This window comes from Orbilia oligospora (genome assembly GCF_000225545.1).
Source record: "Orbilia oligospora ATCC 24927 unplaced genomic scaffold scaffold00110, whole genome shotgun sequence".
Taxonomy (NCBI): domain Eukaryota; kingdom Fungi; phylum Ascomycota; class Orbiliomycetes; order Orbiliales; family Orbiliaceae; genus Orbilia; species Orbilia oligospora.
The window spans coordinates 642,257-663,123 of NW_011645667.1; the positions used below are offsets into that span (position 1 = coordinate 642,257).

General features: G+C 46.5%; 5 protein-coding genes across 5 annotated transcripts; 4 read left to right on the top strand and 1 right to left on the bottom strand.

Annotated features, from left to right (window-relative positions):
• Positions 1 to 84: 84 nt before the first annotated feature.
• AOL_s00110g170 (uncharacterized protein) lies at positions 85 to 588 on the top strand (the record flags this gene model as incomplete). Its single annotated transcript, XM_011126860.1, has 2 exons — positions 85 to 232; positions 443 to 588. 2 exons carry the CDS (start codon positions 85 to 87, stop codon positions 586 to 588), a joined length of 294 nt encoding a protein of 97 aa, XP_011125162.1.
• A 330-nt stretch (positions 589 to 918) lies between these two features.
• Positions 919 to 1,758, top strand: AOL_s00110g171 (uncharacterized protein; the record flags this gene model as incomplete). Its single annotated transcript, XM_011126861.1, has 1 exon — positions 919 to 1,758. One exon carries the CDS (start codon positions 919 to 921, stop codon positions 1,756 to 1,758), a length of 840 nt encoding a protein of 279 aa, XP_011125163.1.
• Positions 1,759 to 10,654: 8,896 nt separating this feature from the next.
• AOL_s00110g172 (uncharacterized protein) lies at positions 10,655 to 11,023 on the top strand (the record flags this gene model as incomplete). The annotated part of the gene is made up of 1 exon (XM_011126862.1): positions 10,655 to 11,023. The coding sequence occupies one exon, from the start codon at positions 10,655 to 10,657 to the stop codon at positions 11,021 to 11,023; it is 369 nt and encodes a 122-aa protein (XP_011125164.1).
• Positions 11,024 to 11,225: 202 nt separating this feature from the next.
• On the top strand, positions 11,226 to 12,671 carry AOL_s00110g173 (uncharacterized protein; the record flags this gene model as incomplete). Its single annotated transcript, XM_011126863.1, has 2 exons — positions 11,226 to 11,270; positions 11,358 to 12,671. The coding sequence occupies 2 exons, from the start codon at positions 11,226 to 11,228 to the stop codon at positions 12,669 to 12,671; spliced, it is 1,359 nt and encodes a 452-aa protein (XP_011125165.1).
• A 1,842-nt stretch (positions 12,672 to 14,513) lies between these two features.
• On the bottom strand, positions 14,514 to 19,455 carry AOL_s00110g174 (uncharacterized protein; the record flags this gene model as incomplete). The annotated part of the gene is made up of 4 exons (XM_011126864.1): positions 14,514 to 14,997; positions 15,062 to 15,405; positions 15,465 to 19,197; positions 19,253 to 19,455. 4 exons carry the CDS (start codon positions 19,453 to 19,455, stop codon positions 14,514 to 14,516), a joined length of 4,764 nt encoding a protein of 1,587 aa, XP_011125166.1.
• Between the last annotated feature and the right edge of the window lie 1,412 nt (positions 19,456 to 20,867).

Genomic DNA, 20,867 nt, shown 5'->3' on the forward strand with positions numbered 1-20,867 from the left:
CCTCTCTTATCAGTTGGCCTTTATTGAAGAGCCAAACACCCGATTTGAACATACTGACGCATGGGTTCTCTTTCAGCCGTTGAAATGATTCTAGATTACCTACAAAAGCAGAACCGCCCATATTCGGCTACGGATATTAGTGCCAATTTGCATAACGCGGTTACGAAGGCGAATGCGGTAAAACTACTCAAGGAGCTGAGTGATAATGGAGATCTAGTGGTCTGCATCTCTGGTAAGAATAAAGGGCTTGAGAATTCCTAAACTCTCCGTTTTCGATCGACGAATACACGATCGATGAAGACGAGAGGGTTGCTTTAGGCTGCCCGGACCAGCCGAATACGAGCGAATGACTATTTTTCATGACGCCTTTGTCGACTTGGCTGACTCGTTGGATGGTGTGTACAATTCAATAGGAAAACAAATGGTTTATCATACTCCTCAGGTAGGTGTATCGGAACGATGATGATGACAGAGCTCTCGTCTGGTCTGTGCATGTTGCAGATGTTGCGGATGTTGCATGTAGACGTAGCCCAATTCGAGGTCTTGGGTAGCCAGGGCTTCCCATGGTTTAAAGAAGATCAGGTATAGCGGGAGATCACTCACCAGGGGCCAAATACTTTAGCCAAAGTACCCCCGTCAGCAAAGGAACCTCTTAAGATGTACCCCCTACACCGACTTTTGTCTTGGGGATATTGTCCTGCGTTTCCACACATTCACGCCCGGAGGAACATTTCGGAACCCGGCAATAGCTTTACAACTCTCCCACGAATCCCAACTGTCAAGCTATCTACGAAATCACAAATAAGAATAGCAAGCCATTAGCATTTAGCAACCAAGCATGTTCGGCTAACGGATGATCGCCTTGATCTGCTCTTCTAGGACCCTGATGACTTTGCTTTACCGGAAGAAATCGCGGCCATGAAGACATTAGTCGAAGTTATGAAGGAACGCACGTCGACACTAAAGGCCGAACTAAAATCCCTCCAGGTGACACTCCAAAAACTTCGTTCCATGCCAACTGCAGATGATCTCAAGTCTGAAGTGGACACCCTACAACGGGAAGTCACAGACCTACGCAGCCGTCTTGAGCCTTTGCGTAGTGGCGATGTGAAACCGATATCAGCTGAGGAGAAGCAAAAGGTGCAGATGGAAGCAAAGAAGATGCAAGGGTTGTGGACCGCTAGGAAGAGGTGGTCGAAGGAGTTCTTCGAAGCTGTTGCAGATGGTCTAGGCGGTGATGTCAATCCCAAGGATCTGAAGGTGAGTTATACCCACCCTTTCATACATAGTATGAGTGCATGCCTTATCCCTCGCGTCCCACGGCCTTCGATTGCGATTCTTTGCAAGGGGCTTCCTATTCAACTACCTTGTCTCGGCGTGGGATATGCCTTAGTCCAAGACAACGAATCACTTTGCCCAGAGGATGCATCAAGTATAGTGTCCACAACCCGAAACATTTCGATTATCGAGGTTTCACCGCATTTGATACATACGAACAGTCTCATTCACCCAGAGCCAGCACTTTTCCTTTACTATCACGCTCACCAGGTTAATAATCGGCCCATGGAGCTTTCCGGCGACTTGGTTATTTTGTGCCACGGGAAACACACCACCATCCCTTGTCCCGGATTTACGATTATCCCACCAACCTTCAACATCACCAATCACGGCCCTTTTTCTCACTTTCATAACCTATCGGCCCCTCTTCTCTTCCCCCATTCTTCATTTATCCTGCTGAATGTATCAGCCCTTTCTTAAATCCCTCATTCCTCTCCAAGCGATATCAACGAGCCCTGGGTAACCCGCCTATGTCGTGGAATTCCTTAGAACAAAATAGCTGCAGCCTTCCGTCGGTCGTGCTTCCCCAGATTTTCGGGAGATATCTTATTCTTGTGCCTTGGCTGTGCTCTTGACGAAGAAAAAGTCTATATTACCTTTTATCCCACGGTGTCTTCAACAGGACGGATCAGGGCCGTGAAAGGCTGTAGACGGGTTCCATACCGTTTGGCAGTAACGTTGTACAAGGCAGCTTACACACACATTCCTCTTTCGATTACCGCTTCAACTTCAAAATCACACATTCCATATTGAGTTGCTGTTACTATCAAAAACTGATATCTTATGAAAATTCCACCACCGCGATAGGAAACCATCGGTATCGACGAACCCGTTGAAGTTGAACAAAAGATCAGCACTTTGAAGAATTTTAACCTAATTTGAATAATATACAACTTCGACACACAAGGAAACGGAAAGATCCCTGGGGTATACACTGTAGGCTGCCTAACTGAGTGGGTAGCTGCAGGTTCTCGTATTGATGTCCCTTCCCGTCAAGTTTACCACATTATCGACACCGCTTGGCCGCTACTTCATTACCTTTCGATATACTCAACTTATATCAGTGTCGGGTCGTTTATTCCCTTATTCTCTTTTTTTCCCGGGTTGTGTGTATGCGCCTGTGGCAAACCTACTGTCTCCCGCCCGGTCTAGTTCAACGTTTAGCCCGTCGGAAGCTTGGTTTTAAGGCCAGATGTCATTACACATACAAAACAAAGCTTCTGAGGTATTTCAGTTCTTGCCTTGTACCCTCTTGTTTCATAAGGAACTCTCCCCTCCAAAATTTGCTTCCTTTACCGTTTTTCAAATTCGATACTTCTAGGTTGCTGCCTGATAGTCTCAACTTCATCGTTAACGAATCAACATTGTTCTTAATTCAAATATTTAATGTATATTCTATTTGAACCTGTGAATAGCTAGAGTATTCTGCAAGTCGCCGACGATACCCGTCTATAAGCTACGGTATAAATACAGTCTTAAACCATTCAATCCAATGGATCCATGGATTTCTGGCTTTCGAAGTACGCTTTTGTTTTCCCCGTGACACAACCGTTAGAATTAATAGACTAGTGGGAAATCGAATCTAAGACATTCAGCTCCTGAATAAATATGATAGATCCAATTTCAATTGGAACGTTGACGTGTCAGCAGTGTATTTCACTCCCCCCTAATTAACAATTCACGCGAAAAATGACATAGATCATTAGCATGTGATAAACTTTGCTAATTAATTGACCCATCACATCTCATCGCACTGTCGAACCATGGATACACCATCAAAACCCAAATTAGAGGGGCGCATAAATTCTTATCGATATCAATTAATTATGTATGGTGGGGAATTACAAGTCATCTGATCCTACCTACAGACCCCGATACTTCGCGGTGTATTTGAGATGAATACGACACTGCTAGCTCGGGATGGTCGACAGCCCACGCGGCCAGTTCGTCGGCACGAGCATGGACTAGCTGGGGTTGACTATTCGATCCGATCCACGATTCCCATAGCTTTACTGTTGGAGGCTTAGAAGACCTTTCGTGGAATGTACTAAGAGGTACTTTACGGCCAACTAGCCGGGATAGCTTCCTTTAAAGTTTTGACCAAATGCGCATCGAGGAGCTCAATCGGACGAAAAAAAATAAAATAAAAGAATAGAATAAAGAGCCTAAAGATTAAGAAGCTAAAGTCGAGCTCTCAGATCTGAGCGTGAGGCTAGGCTTGAGATGAAACATAACAAGTTAGGGAGAAAATTATCGTCTCGAGGGAATCCGGACAGACGAATTTCTGTCAATGATCATTGGAACGCCAACATGTTGTTTAGAACAATCGAACCAAATTCAGCCGAAACATGCAACAATCTCGAACCGGTTGTTACATTGGACAATTGGGTTAGTTTAACGCCAAATGTCTAACGACAGCTCTTACTTATCATCCGGAGTTAACGATAGCCATTGCATGCATTGCATTAACTACTTACATACCTATCTCGCAATTTCCTTATCGAGTTCGAGATCTAGTGAACTTAAGCTATCACGGATGCATCCTAATGCACGAACATCAATGCCAAGATCAGGCCTAGCTCTCAGCCAAATCCCCCCTCTTGCTTTTCCCACACGTGCGACAAGCGCCTTTTCACAGGGTGTGTACGGAAGCGCCACCGACCTCCACAATTCGATCGGATTTAGAACGGTGTTCTTCAGCTCAAGCTCCAGCGCCAAATCGGGGTTTTATTGGACAACGGGGTTACCGGGGAAAAACATGTAAGTGTGAGAAATGCAGCGTGATTCTAAAAAAACTCGTACGTCAAAAGGTTTCCAGGTTCAGCATTCCTTCTGAGCACGGACTTTGAAGCTCACGAGAAAAAAAATTAAAGTTTCCTTGATTTTACGGCTGGGGGAGGTCAGGAAGCGCAGCGGCTGTGAAGTTCGGTTAGGCGGTGCTTCGTCAAATAATATCATGGCCTATGGTCTAGAAACCCACCAAAAATCTCCAGGGATTGATATTAAACTTGGTCGAGGGCAAAAAAGAAAAGTGGAGTTCTGAGTGGTTGAAAATGAGACGAAGCTGCAGGATGGGCACATATCTTCAAGGATCTTGATCATGTAGGGACCGTCATATCATCCGTTTACCGGACGGCACACACCAAGCCTCACCCATCCTGTCTCGAGGTGCATATATGGGAAAATTCCAGGAAAACTCAAAATATCAATAGAAAACATCATGGAATTCTTTTGATTATCAATATTAAGCCGCTTTATCCTGCAGTCTCCGACGAATGAGCACAAAGCATTCCTGGTATTTCTGCACCGGTAGTTACTTGACTTGCATTTGAGAGCAGTTGAGCCGCGTGTATTGCATATAAGCACATGTGCACACACATGCATTGATCCTTGTACGATAATTTCCTAGACTGCTTTTCTCTCTTTCTCTCTCTTTAGATTCAACAGGAGCCTCACTCGTGACATTCTGTCGACAAGGTTTTTTAAATAGAATCTTGAAAAGTATCGTTTGGGAGGGTAATGTGAGAGTAATCGATCGATCGCGATCAAACGTGACAGCTTTGTTCAAACAAAAAACCATTAATACCTATATTAATATATTTGAAAATGTGTCGGTGTCAGCAGTCGGGCTCGCTCGTAGACTATACTTGTTTTGCTTGTAGATGCTATGTAAGCATGTACATACACCAGGAAATCGGAGAATTCCGCACCCCACAAATAGATCGTTCACCAGGAGGTTCTATTGTCGAATTGAAGTCCCAAAGACCTGATTCATGCATGATTTGATCAAGAAAAAACCTCCAAGCGACATGCAAGATTGTGTTGGAACCCCTGTCCATTCCCAAATACCACGAGCGAAGCTGAAGGCGATTGGGCCTTAAATCGATAGGTACAGTACCCCGCCTTACGAGATTGCCAGCAGGGTGTAAGCTCGTGAAGTGAGCGCGCAGATACGGTCACCAAGATCGGTAGGGATAAACCCAAACCTTCGGTGAATGGACAGGGTTACTGCATACAGAAGGCCCTTGCTTACACGAGTGATGCCTCCCACAATCCAGTCGATTTCTTATGTTTGAATACGAAATTCGAGGTCCAAATTGTATTTTCTGCACTTTTTGTTGTGTGAACGTCGCACATGCTTTTCGATATTTCGTTGTTATATCTTCAGAGATGAAATGGATGTGGGGGGTCCAAAGAAACGGAGTAATCAACTTTTTGGGCCGGGGAGCTCTTGGGAAACAGTACTTCAGACGAGTAGACGAAGGGATATGGGAGATATGCAGGTGAGATTTTCGAGTATTTTATTTTCATGGCAATTGATCCTTGGTATCGATGGATTTCGCCACCATTCGGAGAAATGGAGGCAACCACGGCATATGCATGTATCGAGTAGGTGTCCGAGTTAAAAAAAACGGTCGGTTCGCAAATGAGTATCAAATGACGGCGGCTATGGTGTTTTCGATATCCGTGACAAAGCGAGTAGGAGGCATAAGTCATACCGGCCCGTGCCCAGGAATTACGGGCAAGGCGATGGACTCTCCGAATTGATACTGTTTCTGTAAATACTGACTAAGTTTTCTTGATAATTAGTATCTGATTCATTTGTGACAAAGGGGAGTGGCAATCGGCTCGCAATTTTGAAAGACGTCCCGATCTGATACACCGTGCACACTCCGCAGGTCATAAACCTGGAACTTGTCTTTTCAACTTCGGCGCACGAACTATTCGAACATCTACGAATTCTTGTTTTGCACAAATCGTACCGTCTTTCGTACGACAAAAACACTTAACCCGGCAGCCTCCGCAATGCGATACTCATCGTCCTCAAAGTCCCAAGAATATGGTCTTGAGGATTTGTGGAGCCGGTGTGGCACACCAACTTTCGTGAAACATGCACACCGTAAAGCCTGCCAACCTCGAGTATTTTCGGGAGACCGAATTAGACAAGACGGGTTGACAAAAACGTGGATGGCATAGTAATCGAGGAGGCCGATAATCAGCCCTAGCTGGGCTGTGTGATCCACAGGGTGTGTCCTGCAACTTGGGTATTGAACTTCGACGCACGTTCAAATTGAACCGTGGTGCGTTGCGTGGGAGGTTGCAGTCTGTTCTGAGATTATATGGGGTCATGATAATCCTTTGGGGTTGCAATGCAAAACCTCGACCCAACCATAACCTGATTTCTAAAATCAACTACTAAAACTTGAGAAATTTTCTCGAAATGCCAAGTATTTTCGATAGAACGGCACCTGCGCCACCAAGAACGTGTGGCCGACTCCTTTGAGGACACCTTTTTTCTCGAAGTTTGTCGTCGATAGTGGGCCACTTGGGGTGCGAATCGCGTCATGTGGAACACTAGTGAGCAGGTGAAGGCCCACCGCTAATAGCGATGCGATGCCGACGTTCCCCCATTGTCGGGATAACCTGAATCAATCAATTCAAAAGGGATTTTCCTTCCGGAACACGGAACGCGGCTTTTTTCTTAGTCATTTCATCAAGTCGCCCTTTCTTTCTTTTCTATTCAGGAAGTTTCTCAAATTTCGTGTTTTTATCCCTCTTACCTCGTAAATGCCTGGGTTAGGTCCCATGTTAACTTTCCAACGAGGCAACGTCGTTAACGAGAACTGGGGAACCCGGCGCTAGGAGGGTGTGGGCGGAATTCATGTGACTTAGAAGCGGAAGCATGCGGGATTATGAAAGAATGCACTCATAACATATTGCATAATTTAAATATTCGATTGCCTAGGCTTCGTCGACGTCGGTAAAGTTTGGGGCTGGGGATCGCGCGCAGTGGGCGATTTTTTAGTCCGTGGACAGCGATAGATACAACCGCTAATCATCGGAGCTTCGAGGAGAACCAAAAGTTGGGATGAAAAATGCAAAATCTGCTTAGGTATTAGCTTTAGACCGCCTTCGTCTAGTTATCATTGTATAAGCAGAATCACAATGTGGAGGTCCTTGTGATAATAGCGAAGACTGGGTTTTGTATGCATAATATCGGTTCTAATATAGCAACTTGGAGGGATGACCTCTAGCCAAACCCACCCCTGTTCATAAGCACCAACATTGACTGGCTAGCACGGGAGATGTGCTCTGTCCTGAGAACAAGGCAGCAAATAGGAGACCTTGAAGCTGCCCGTCGACACGACGAAGGGAAGTTACATGCATCAATGGCATGGCAAGTGCATTACGCCGCCGCGTACTCCGGACGCTTGTCGTGAGCCCCTACCTATAGCCCAGGTATATGTAGGAGGCATGTATGTACTGCGGTTTGTAAGCGAAACGAAACGAGCCTAATATAATTCATCTTGCAGATGATGATGCGGAAACTGGAGAACAAGATCACTTCTGTGCATTTGATACTTGTCAATTTATTTTTTTTGTGAAGGAAAGTAAAAAGGGCAAATGCGAATCAGCTTACCGTTGCATCACCCTCCGCCCCGAGGGAAATGCTTAGCTGGCCCGGAAATAGCTGTTTGTATCCGTCGGCTGTTGATTTACCTAGGCCTCGTAGATATTAACTTGTGAGGGAGTATTCGGAATATAATTAGCATATATTGATGTGGGGTTCGTGATCATAACCCCAGACTCGAAGCTGGTCAAAGGCAGGGGGCAGCAAGAGTATATCTATTAAAAGGGAAATGAAATCCGGCTCCAATGGGCCAGTGAAGCTGAGAGATAATCGATATCCGTCGAGGGTTCTGTTGTAGTTAGTTCCGTTCCGAATTACCTCGAACTTGCTAGCTCTTAGCTACACCGTGGACTGGAGGTTGGAGATACATTTGGGAGCTCAGCCCAAGGTCGTCTATAAACTACGGGACCTGGTCCGAAGCAACACCACAAAAGTTGATATATCAAAAAGAGTAGCTGGCCTTCCCACCACCATCATCAAAACGAGGAAACCCCAACCCTCCGAGGAAATGCCCCAAATCTGCACGATGATCTAACCAGTCACGAAGACGAAGTTTTAGCCTCGATTTCAGAATCAAGTAAAACCGGGCTGAGGCAGAAAAGAAAGGAAAGGAATAGTTCCCAAATCGGGTCCGTCCTGGACGAGAAGGCTTGCCCGAAGGCTCCAGCGCTGTCGTCTACATATCAAGCAGCTGGTTCTGCTAACCCAACGGTAGCTGTCACAAGCCGCAAAAGCAAAAGCATACTCGTTACAGGAAAACAAACTAACGAGCTAATAGGAGCTTTTCGTTCTGTTGGACATTTGATCGTACCACTTTTACGTACTCTCACGTACATAACGTCCGCTGGATAAGACCCGCTGCACTGCACTGGCCGTTAATAGGGCAGGATTGCACAGAAATCTGGGGTCGCAAAAGGAACGATCGACTGCCCGTTCCCCTTGGATTGGCCATCAGATACGAGTGAGGACGGCCCTGTGAAGGTTGTAGGAAAAGGTAAACGGCCTGTGCAAACTGTGCATGAGTCGCCCAACCTCAGAGTTCTAGCTGCAGCTATCCCGCAGCATCGTGACCGGAACAGCAGGTGCACCTTCGTCGGTCTGCCAGGCCAGATCAGCGATCTAACATCTCGAACACGGCCGGCTCCTTCGTACCGTGAAGAAGGAGAAGAGCCAGCAGCAGAAGGGAGACGGCATTGCCTGGAAATACGTTTCAAGCGCGAAGCTCAGGGTTAGCGGTATAAGATCGGGATACCGCGTCGTATCCTTCAATTTCGCCTCGACCTTCTGGGTTTCCCTCGTCCTCATTGCGGTAATTAATTATTATTGAACCGAGATTCCCACAGAGAGTGGAAGTTCAAGTTACGCTACTCTTTAACCTAGCCCACAGGTATCCGTATTCTTCTTATTTTTTTATTTTTTTTGGGTTTTAAATTTCTGGTGAGTGAGAGAAAGGCCCCCCACTCATGCTTAGCATCCATACCTCCAAATGCTTGGGATTATTTCGTTATACGAAATAACTTATAGCAGCAACAGCAATCAATGCTTTCTGGTGTCGGCAAGGTTAACATGCTATGTATTGACAAACAGGGCCCGCTGCATAAGGTGCCGGGATACAGCTGCACGATCTACGCAACGCAGGACACACGAGACCAGGTCCGGCAAGAGCCCTCCTAATTGTAGCGGCTAACGAAGCTGAGAATAAAATCGCCATCGGTCTGGGACAGACCTGTCTCAAAGGAAAACTGGAGTTTTTATCGTTCCCCTCTGGACGAATAACCGGTTGATAAAACGCCGGGCCGAACCTTCAAGGTCTTTAACCAAGTCCGTTGATATACCAGCCTCTTTGGATGGCCCTTTCATCCGTTCTTTCGTATCTGTCGTTGAACATTCAATTCGAAGTCGCAAGCCAACGGAACGGGATCCCTCGTCCACCACACTACTCTTGCACAGGAATTTCGCGTATCACCCACTGCCTTGCGCAACATTCGCGAAATACCTGCAATTCCGACTAAGAGCCTTGCCGAACTAGATCTTGGCGACTGTCACTAATTAGTAGCTTCCCTCCTTCTTGTCGGACGACAGCAAGCCACCTTAAGCTTGAGAAATAAGAAAATTGCTCGAAAATCTGCCCCGTACAGAGGAACGAAAAGCTACAGGGAATGCTAAGGTGGTTGCATCAAGAGGTGGAAAAGATACCCCGCTAGCACCCAGCTACCACTCACTTACTCCTGCAAGTATCCTTTCTACTTGCCCATCTCCTCGTTCGCGTACTGCAGTTTCCCCTCTCACGAACCGTGGAATAAGAAGGTTGTCTGCAAGATATAAGCAAGAGCGGAAGCTAGAATTCTGTTCTCCTTCAAATCTGTAGTCCTTTCGTTTTCCCGTTCCCGTTTCGACCAACCAGGTCCCCCTTTCACTTTTTCAATCCCGACTTTTGGACCGGCCTGGCTGTCATACAGCGCAGCTTGCTGTCATCCACCAATCCGCTCGTTATATATATTTACAAATCCGAACCTGGATTCAACGATCTGGAAGACATCTACTTGATATGAAAGTATACCGAAGTATAATTTGAATTTCCGCTGTGGTCAACATTTGTGAAACCCTTTATAAACCCGATACGATCTCGCAAAACTTGAGATCCCTCGCATTGTTAATTTAATTATCTTGGGTTGAAAGCATTTAAGATTTCGGTAACAAGAAATCTCTCGCTCAGGCTGCCGGATAACCCAAGGCCCTTTTCGTCCTGCCCAAAGAGAACAATACAGTCGAGAGAGCCAGTTTAGTCCAATCAAATCAAATCTTCCGAGAATGGCTCACCTCCACCAACACCACCACCTCATTCACCACCACTCCTCCCACGAGCTCATACATTCTCCTCCTTCTTCAGTCTCATCGTCAGCTATGGCGTCGACTGTAACTCTGCCGCAACAGCAAGCGTCTCATTCACACCAATTGCACCAGCAAGCCTCGAATCCTCACCTTCAGAGACAGGAATCCACTTCGTCACTTCAACAATTAACAATGCCAATCGGCTCCCCTCCGGATCACCTGCAGTATTCCGCTCAACAGAACGGCCGGCCGGTAGACCACAGACGTCTATCCAGCGGAAATCAGCATACCTTAAGCGGGCTTTCCGCACTTCAGAATGGAGAAATGAATGGACTCCAGATAAATGGGGCAAATGGCCAGAGCCAGCAGTTTGGCGGTCAAGTGCCACCCTTCGATCCTGCTCGAAGCCCACCGAACAAAAGTACGATATCCCACCCATAACTCATATCTGTGTTGCTTGTATCTTTTTTATCACTCGAACATTGGAGAGACTTCCCCAGCTTCCAAGGATATTATTCCGATCTAGCAGGACAGTTGGTTAATTTGCAAACTGCGTTGATTCGTAGATCTCGCCCACGTCCCTTGTAAGTTCTTTCGGCAAAATCAATGTCAAGCCGGCAGATCCTGTCCTTTCTCCCATTCCATGGACCCGACGACGGAATCAGCTCCGTGCAAGTACTTTCAAAAGGTAAAGTGCATCCGAAGCGCTATTTTCGCCGCCAAAGCGCTGGCGTGTGAGCATTTCAAGGTCTAATGTCAAACTGGTTAAAAATAGGGTAACTGCAAGTTTGGAGCGAAATGCGCAAATGCTCATATTTTGCCTGACGGGCGACGAATCAACCGGTCCAGCTTCAACAATGGTAATCAGATACCCCTTGGAGGTAGGATTGCGCCGGAATACAACAACCATGGCCCCCGTTCATCCGCTCTGTCGATGAGCATCGTTCAGCATCCCTTTGCTGTCAGCCAGGGTTTCGGTCAGTATGACGGTTCGGTGGAACAGCAGAACGGGTACGACATTGGGTACGGCCCTGGTGTAACCTACGATTCGGCATTTGGTTCGCCGCAAGAAAATGGGTTACCATTGTCGCCGCTGGCGACTTCGCACCGCACACTGGGCCCTCTAGATGCAGGTCTGCCGGCTTCTTTAGATAGCAATGGGATCTCGTATTTCGCAAAGTACGGACCGATTGCGGCATCCGTTCCATCGAAGTTTGGCATGGAGTCACCACCAGCTTCGCTGCCTCAAAATTCGGCGCTCCAGTCCCTTCGCCGATCGGCTTATGCTGACGACGCGGAAAGCAATGAACCGTCCCGTTCGAGACGGTCGCCTCCTTTACAGCCTGACGAGACCTCGTTCAGTCAGAGACTGCTTCAAAGGAACCTCGGACGCAACAACAAATTTCCAATGTCATCAAGCCTTCCCAGGCCTATTGGTCACATGATTTCCGATGATAGCCCTTTTGACAATTCGGAAGGTGAGGACCTGGTACCAGCATCCTTACTCGCTGACGTATTGGGTGAGCGTGGCAAAGAAATCAAAAACCGCAGGATGTCAAGGCCAGACCATGATGATGCTATCGTAGGGTCATGGCATCGGAGGAACAACACGGCGCCAAACACCCCTGGTGAACCAACAAGCGCTGTTGGCTCTCCTGGCTCCAGGTTTGGACCCTTATTTTCACGACGAGGAAGGGACGAAGATTCACCGATATCCGCGATTGGCCATGTCGGCTCCCCTCTTCGCAACTCATATGCCCAAAAGCCAAGCCCCCCGTTCGGGCCTATTGGCCGGCCACAGGAGTCCATGGATGGCGGATCCTTCATTGCTTCCCCCACCAAGTCTGGACTAAATCATCACCACCGCAGTCTACTATCAGCTACGGTTCCTCGAACACCATCGACCCAGATCCCTGATCGGCGCGCACCTCCAAGCTCTTCTATCGCCGAAGAGGATCTCTTTCAAATTGACGATGTTGTTGAAGCATCATCCAAGAAAACAGGTCAGAACAATAGCAAGCTCAACGGTCTCGGCCTAGACCTGCCGCCCCACGGCGATAGTTTGCATGGCCAATTCTTACATTTCTAATTATATTAACGGTTGACATAGAAGACCAATATCTGATTCGCGCCTGATTCGAGATATGACAGCGTACCTATTCTCCAATTGGTGCTTGCGATTGAAAAGAAACGGGTTATGCAAATGCGATCTCGGAATATACCGCGGGTTTAGCCTACAAAATTTACATCCATGCACACGATTTTCCTTGGTGCCTTTTTTGTCCCAGCCCGCAAATTTATGACGATTCAGCCCGCCTTCGAAGCATCCGAGCACTCGAGCACCTGTTTCCGTTTTATTATCAGTTTTTATTTAACGAATACTCATGAATAAGGAAAGACAAAAGTTTCATTTGGCTTCTCTTCTTCAAGGCTTTTCTGATATCGCATTTTTATTTTTATTTTTTGGAATCTTCCCCTCAAAAAACGAAAATCTTTACCGGTCCCGGTGTTTTTGCGGATGTCCCTTCTTCGGAGAAGGACGGTTGCCTTCGTACTTTCCTCCTGATCTTTATTTGCACCATACCCCTTACAAAAAGAATACATGCGCATTTTCAATTTTCTTTTGGATCCCAAAAAATTGCACATTGAGGAGCGATATTGCCTTTTCCGTCGTTATTGTTGTAGCTACTTGCATCCTGTTGCGGAGGTGTTTCTTTCTCATTTTTACTAGCCCCACTTCCATTTTTTATCACTCGGTGAATATAGATTTTATTCTGTATGTCTTGTCTGTTGTTGTATGATTGATAGGAGATGACCCCCCTTTCCACCCCTTTTTTTTCCTTATAGCCACCCCTGGGGATGTATAATGATGTCCATGTGATCTAGAAGTATCGTTTTTCTTCTTCTCTCTCTTTATGTATCTGCCCCTCTATCCGTCATATTTTTTTGGACCTGGTTCAAACTTCAAACAAAAAATTCAACTATCTGCTTTCGTCATTTTCTCGTCATCTCCTTTGTGCTGTCTCGCCCCTCATCCACTACTTTTTTTTTTTCACTAAAAAAATGAAACATACCTAATCTATTAATGTATTACGACCTTTTACCCCCTTCTCTCTCTATTCAGCTCGCGCAATTAATTGGCTCCTCCACTCAAATCCAAACCTAAACCTTTATAAGTCTCATTTTATATCATGTCAGTATCGTCTGTTGGTACTTTTTCTCTCTCTTCTTAAGGTATGCCGAGGATGGCATTTTTGTTTCGTATTTGCTTCTGCGTATTTAAATACCGAACAGTACTACATTAACTTACTTCATGTATATCATGAGAATTCCGGCTTTTTTTGTTTCGTTTTATGGATTCATCAAATGTTCCGGGAAGGCGCACCTTTTGATTCCGCGTGGTATGTATGTAGAATTTGTATTTTTTGAGAGAGAGGAGTGATCGTTTCTGTGCTATTCCTACGACAAAAAACTAACAAATAAGTAATGAAATAATGTCCATATTGCTTCAAATCAAGTCGTTCGTTAAATATTTAATTTTGATACATGCTAGATAGAGTAGGCCTATAGCCGGGAAATACCGATTTATAAGGCGAGTATTCATAATAGTAATTAATCGTGGTTACTAGTAACTGTTTGTTCCTAAAATCAATCGTTTATATAGTATATATCAGGCTTGTGTGGTGCTTGTACAAGGCGCGCACGTGTAATATCAGTAGTAATCATCTTGGTTTTCTTTTTTAATTTTGAAATACCTATTATGGTATTATGTCTGTAAGGATATATATACATTCATGCTTTTGAACATAAAGCGTATTTTATGATAAACTAACATTATCGTAGTAAAGAGCGAATCTCCAATGCCATATCGTCCGCTGTGAGCCTTAGGTAGCCAGTAGAGCAAACACCACTCCTCAAATTAGACCATCTTTTACAACTCATCCTTTGGCTTCTCGGCATCGGCTGCCTTCTCATCTTTCTTCTCTTCAGTCTTCTCCTCCTTAACTCCTTTCTCCTGTTCTCCCAAAGCCTCCTTCTGCACCAGTGCCTCTCTCATATTTTCAACACCCTTGGCCTTCACCTTCTTCGCCAATGCTGCAACTTCATCATCGTACTCAGTCCACTCTGGGATTTGCCTTCTGGCTCTATCGAGCTTGGGTTCCTTGGTCATAGGGTTATTGCATAGATCGATGGTTTTGGCGGTCTTGAAGCTCTCATCGCTGCACCAAGTTTCACACCATAGCCAGTCTTGAGGGAGTGAGAAGATTGGGAGTTGACGTTGCATGTTGTTTGGTAGATCTTGGTCGAGGTTGGAGAGACTGTTGGGGTCGGCTGAGAGTTGGTGGTATTGCTGACGGAGACGGTCGCCGGCGGCGAGTTGACGGAAGACCTTGAGGTCGACGACGAAGAGGGCACTGGTTAAGTTAGTATGGTTGCCTTGAGTCAAAGTGGTTATAGCGGGAAGGCGGCCATGCATACCTGATGTGGTACTTCAATTCTCCCAACATCTGCTTCCAGTATCCCGTTTTCCAGAATCTATATCCTTCCATCTCAGTCCTGGAATCGCACATTGGCGCGAACCCATAGACGGCTCCATTAAGGTCAAGGTCAACTAGCTCCTTCAAATCGGTTCGGACAATCTGATCTGCATCGACGAAGATAATCTTGTCGACATTGAGAGGGAAAAGGACGTCCAAGAAAAGAATCTTATAGCCCCAGATTTCTCGCTGTTTTTCCTTTTGGCCACGGAGCCAGTGAGGCCACTTGTAGGTTACAAGTTCATAGTCAAAGCCGTATTCCTTCGCCAGAACAGGTAGGAAGTCCTGGTTAAAATTGTTAGCTGATAATATCTCTTGGGAGGGAGAAATCGAGGAGTTTGTACCTTAAACGCCGGAGACAAGAAGTTTTCAATGAACCAAAACTTAACGGTATGTTTTGTATGCCTCATAACGCTAATCATCATGATATTCAAGAATCGCTCATACAAGTGGCCGCTAGCAACTGAGAAGATGTTGATCTCTGCAGGAGCCTTGGCGACAGCGGTTTCCTTTTTCTTACCGAGTCCTAGCTTAGAGAGCAGTCCCTCTGCAAAGCTTGCGGCCTTCTCAACGGTACCGTCGGTCGAACCCAATGACGAGTGGACGTCGACTTTCTCGTAGCCCTTATTACGCTTGAGTCTTGGGAACAAAGTAACACCATTGAGACTCATCAGAGTGATATCCTTAACATCATCTTCTGCATTGCTCGATGGGTTGAACCCGTCGCCCCCAAGGCTTTGGATGGTGTAGATATCGGACGAACGACCGGGCTTAAGACGAATTTGCCAGTGTCCTGGGTTAGATTTAAATTGGAAGTACCCAACGTTGGACATGATAATAGTGTCTTGCATGAGAGGGTTTTCTGAGGTTCCAAGTTCAAGTTGAGCACCAGAAGAAGGTTGGTTGTGGGTTGTATCACGAGAGTGACCCTCGATAAGGATGCTCTTCAAAACGTAGGTAGCGTTGAGGTCAGAAGTTCCAAAACGCTCCTTAAATGTCTGGAGTTTGATGTTGTCGAGGTCATGGATGGTCTCGGAAGGTGTAACAAGCCACGATGGTGGAACATCCATGCTAAGAGAGTAGAGAGTCTGATCTGGAAGACCGACGAACTGGGCCTTTGGATCTAGGATGTCTCCATTCTCGTCGAACTTGGGCTGGGAGGATAGGACGTGGCGGTAGTACCTCTTGATAGGGACTTCGCGAAGGTTATCGTTGGGGTTTAGGAATGTATAGACACCAACTCCATCCATCGACATGAGGACCCGAAGAATTGGTGCCCACTTTTGGCCAACTTCGCTGACAGGGTCGAGGGAAACGATGAAGCGGAAGGTCGACCAGATCGGATCGCCAGCCGTGAGCACAGTCTTGCTTCTCTTCCATCCCATGGCTCTATTGGTCCTGACCGACATTCCGCTAATAGCAAGATTGGTCTTTTCACCCTCAAGCAGTTCAGTAAGTGTAGAGGTCAGTCGTCCCTTGTAGTTTGCGGCCCTGAGTCTTTCAAGAACGCCTATAGACTTTGCGGCGTTGAGAATCGGGTTGATCCTAGTTTGCAATTCAACTCGGACGAGAGTTTCGATATCATCTTTGGTCCATTTAACCTCTTCATTGAACGGGCCTACGAGTCTGCCGTTCACAAGAACAGCCTTCTGGCCGGGCTTGACACCAAAAATTCTTTCGACAACAGCAGCAGCTTCACTCCAGAATTTCTCGGCAGCAACTTTGTTGGGAATAGCCCATCCCTCAGTCTTTGCATCTCCACCGAAAACACTCTGGCCTTCGACCTTGAGATCCATAAAGTCCTTCTCCGGTTTGATTTCTTCAATGATCTTCTGCAGGAAACCGGTAATTTTGAGGATTTCGGTGTTTCCAACGAGGGAGTGGAGCAAGGCAGAAGTGGTTTGCACCTTCGTCTTACCACCTGGGTTGGAGATAGCTGTAATAGAGATTCCGGGTCTTGAAGCCTGGAGTTTTGCTGCTTCGGCGAGAAGGTTATGTCCATCTTCTGTGTCAAAATCTCCGATGACCCAAACGTCGGCCGACGAGGTTTCTGTTTCCTCGACAAGCTTTCCTGGAAAATGTGGGAGTTTTTCGAAGATTTCCGGGTTGGATTTGAAAAGATCAGCCAAATTGAAGAGGTCCAACTTTCCACTTAGAGGGAAGATGGCAGCACTTTTCTTGGGTAGGGGGTTGTTAAGCAGAAACTCTCGGATATCGTCATCGTCGGTGAGTTTACCGTCTTCAATGGCTTCCTGCATACGTTGTACATCCTTTGGGAAGATCTGGGTTAAAGTCCGGATCCACTCATTGTTGTAGTAATCGAGTAGGCCGTTGACGAGGAAGGGGTATGGTCGATCAACAATACCGAATCGAGCTTCCCAGTTTCCTGCTGCACGTGCATACTCTTGGAATTGCTTCGATTCCATGACTGCTGAGAGGGAAACTTCTGGTGCACCTTCGAGACGAGTTCGACCTTTGATAGCGTGATGGACATACTCCGGGGCTGGGTATCTGACTCCGTTTTTGTCTGCTTCGAGGCCGTCTCTAATGTAGCTTACAGCAGTTTCCAGGTCGTAGGACTGGAGAAGAGCACGGAAAATCCTGGAGTTCGCTGAACCAAGATTGTTTCGTACAATTGGGACAATACCAATGGTGAGAGCGAACTCTCGTGTAACCATAATGTTAAGTCTCTCGGTGATCACTTTTAAATCTTCACGGTTGGAGAAGTCAAGAGCCATGACAAGGGTGTGGATATTCTTCCTGATACCTGCGAGCTCACCATTGTATTGATGAACCATGATCTCTTGAATACTAGGGGCCCAATCTTTGTATCTCTCGTCTACGGCGAGATCATTGAGCCAGATAATGGCATTCTCTTCACCTGCTTGCTCGCGGTAGTCGAATCGGGGTTGTTCGGGTGACAGCTTTGCATCCGTAATGTTTGCGTGACCGATGAGGTCATGAGTTTCTTCTTGGTTCAGCCCAAGTTCACGAATTTGGATTCCATGATGGCGTTCCCGTCGCATCAGCTTGATAAGGCTTGCGGCATTGACTTCGGAGGGATCCAAGGCCAACCCATTCAGGAACATAAGATTGTAGCCGGCAGGCACGAACTTCTCTCGATTGTCGCTGTGCTCCTGGACCCACTCGTTCAAAACACCTCCCATCGTACCGATAGTATGTGCATACTTTGGGTAGTCGGATAAGATTTTCATAAGCATGTCTGGAGGAAAGATGCCGCTCTTGGTAATGAAGTTCGCTGTTTTGAAGCCAATATCTCCAATATTTGTCTGCGAAAGAGGTAGGAGATCCCTGAGATCTCTGACCGGGTCGTCCACATCTACCAAATCCCAGAGAGGGAACCGCTTCTCACCTGGTTTTAGGTTTTCGGGTGTCCTGAACTTATATGTCGGGGAAGGCTTTGCTGATGATGCAGTGGAGGAGGCATCGGAAGCAGGCGCGCTACCCTCCTGTGCATCTCTGTCATCAATAACCAGATAATCCGTTTTCTTTAAAGAGAGGCCAACACCATATCCGCTGAGCCCAACCGGTTTGGGATTTTTCAAGGACGGGGATGGTTTATATCGGATTTTGTAGGCAATTCCGGCTTTATCGGCAGCTTCGGACATTTCTGAAAATGCCGTTGGGAATCCTTTATCGATGATATCAATGTAGAAGGTAACCAATCCCTTCCTAGTGTCTTCCTTGTTCTGTCTGTCGAAGGGAATCAACTTGGAAGCAGAGCTGGACTCAGGCTTAACTTTGGAGATATCTCCGGAGTTGCAGCTCTGGGTCTCCCCGTCGTCGAACCATACCGGGCAGCTCTTCCCTTTTGGGAATGTGACCTTATTCGAGTAGAATTGGTATTGCGCTTCAATCCTAGGAGATGTTTCTCGAAGAGAGATGCAAAATTTCCAGGTAGGGATAAAACGATGGTCTAGTAGTTGGTGAGTTTCAACGTAGTTGACCACACTCTCGTACATCTCCTTGTCCGAATCGACAAGCTTGATCGTTCCGGACTTTATGAGGTCGAGGAGCGTAAAATAGAACGCTGGCTCTTCTAATCCAGCACATTCCCTATTCAGGTGTTAGAGGTGTAGTTATTCCCCATTGGAAGTCAATCTAAACTTACAATATCTCTAGGATATACGGACCACCATTCCATGGAGTCTTTAAACTCAGATTGACCCCCTCCCATTGCTTTACAGTTCCGGGTTCTTCAATATCCTGAGGTTGACTTCGAGAATATACTCCCTGCAGAGATGCCAATGCCAGGGCACCACTAAGCAGTGCCCTACGGCTGGATTGCTGGGTCCGGAGTGTGGAGAACCACATTCTGCCCGTTTTATGCCTGAGACTTTTGTGACAGTCGCGCGGTTTGGTGGCGGATTCGTGAATTAGATGTAAGCGAGAAGTGGTCTGTTGTTGGTAGCTTCAGCTTAAATTGATGTCATGTACTCGTCACCATATCGGCTGCGAAATGCCAATTAAACCTGATAGATGGACATCATAGAGGTTGGATAAACGAATTGAACATACCTAAGTACTTAAGTATCTACTGATGAAGGGCTTGCATCGATGCCAATTTGGAGGCCACCGTGGTCGCGTTTCGACAATCTGGCAACTTTGGCGTAGAATCACGGACGAGGTCTGCAGCCTGAGAGTGCACAGTGCGTCTACCCCAGATGCAGCCAGACGTGGTAATTACTTTTTCAACCGGGACCAATCAGCACAATCTTCCGTGGTTAGTAAGCCCCTCATTATTAGGATTGACTGCGCTACGATAAGGCCCGCGTGGCAGATTACGGCCAGCCAGATAGCCTGGTAATATGAATACTGGGTATGAACGGACTAGATTTCACCGCATGTAATGCCACCAGTCGGGTATAGGAACCTCAAATAGCCATAACTTGAATCAATATCTTTTGCACTCGATAGGAGAGGGAGATGTAGCTTTAGGCATGAATGGCCACCTGTTCTTCAATTAGCGATAGCAATATCGATTTTTGAACGACACGGTCTTATGTCATACTGTTGAGCTCAATTGCTCAAAGGTTGTCCCGAGCTAACGTTAACTAGCCCCTACCTTCATCTGCGACTAGGTCCCGAGGCCGCGATATTGTAGATAGTTTCACCGAGACCTGCGCATGCGATGTCACCGGCCAGGTACTATATCACAGAGCTACCTAAAAGGTATGAAATATAAGAAAACGTTTCTTATTCTTTAATAGAACCACCAGCCATTCTGCATCATCAGGCCCGTACCTAATAATATTATATAATCCTGTCAATGCAATGCAATGTCAAATATATATTAAATGGCACACGAAACGACGAATTCGCTGGTGCTGAGAATTGCGTCGTTTTGAAGGCAGATCTGATACCGTTTTATTCTGTGGCGTAGGCATGCTAAGCCACATATCACGTGACATTAACAACACCTCAACGCATTGTGGTTTGGTCGAGCTCGATGCCAAGAAAAGGCCAGCCGAAGCTCGCGGCCACCAAACTGGCCGTTTTGTGTGGGAAAGCTGCAAAGTGTCCTCCTGAGCCTAGACGCACGTCAAAGCAAGCTATTACTGACGACAGCGACGCCGACGACGACGACCGGATCCAGCTGGCCACAACTGTATCCACTCGCATCTTCTCCAATACCAATTATTCGATCCCGTGAACCCATTATCTTCGCTGATTCCCATCTTCGAATTGGGTTTGATTCACTTCACTGTGTTGTGGGGATAGTTAGG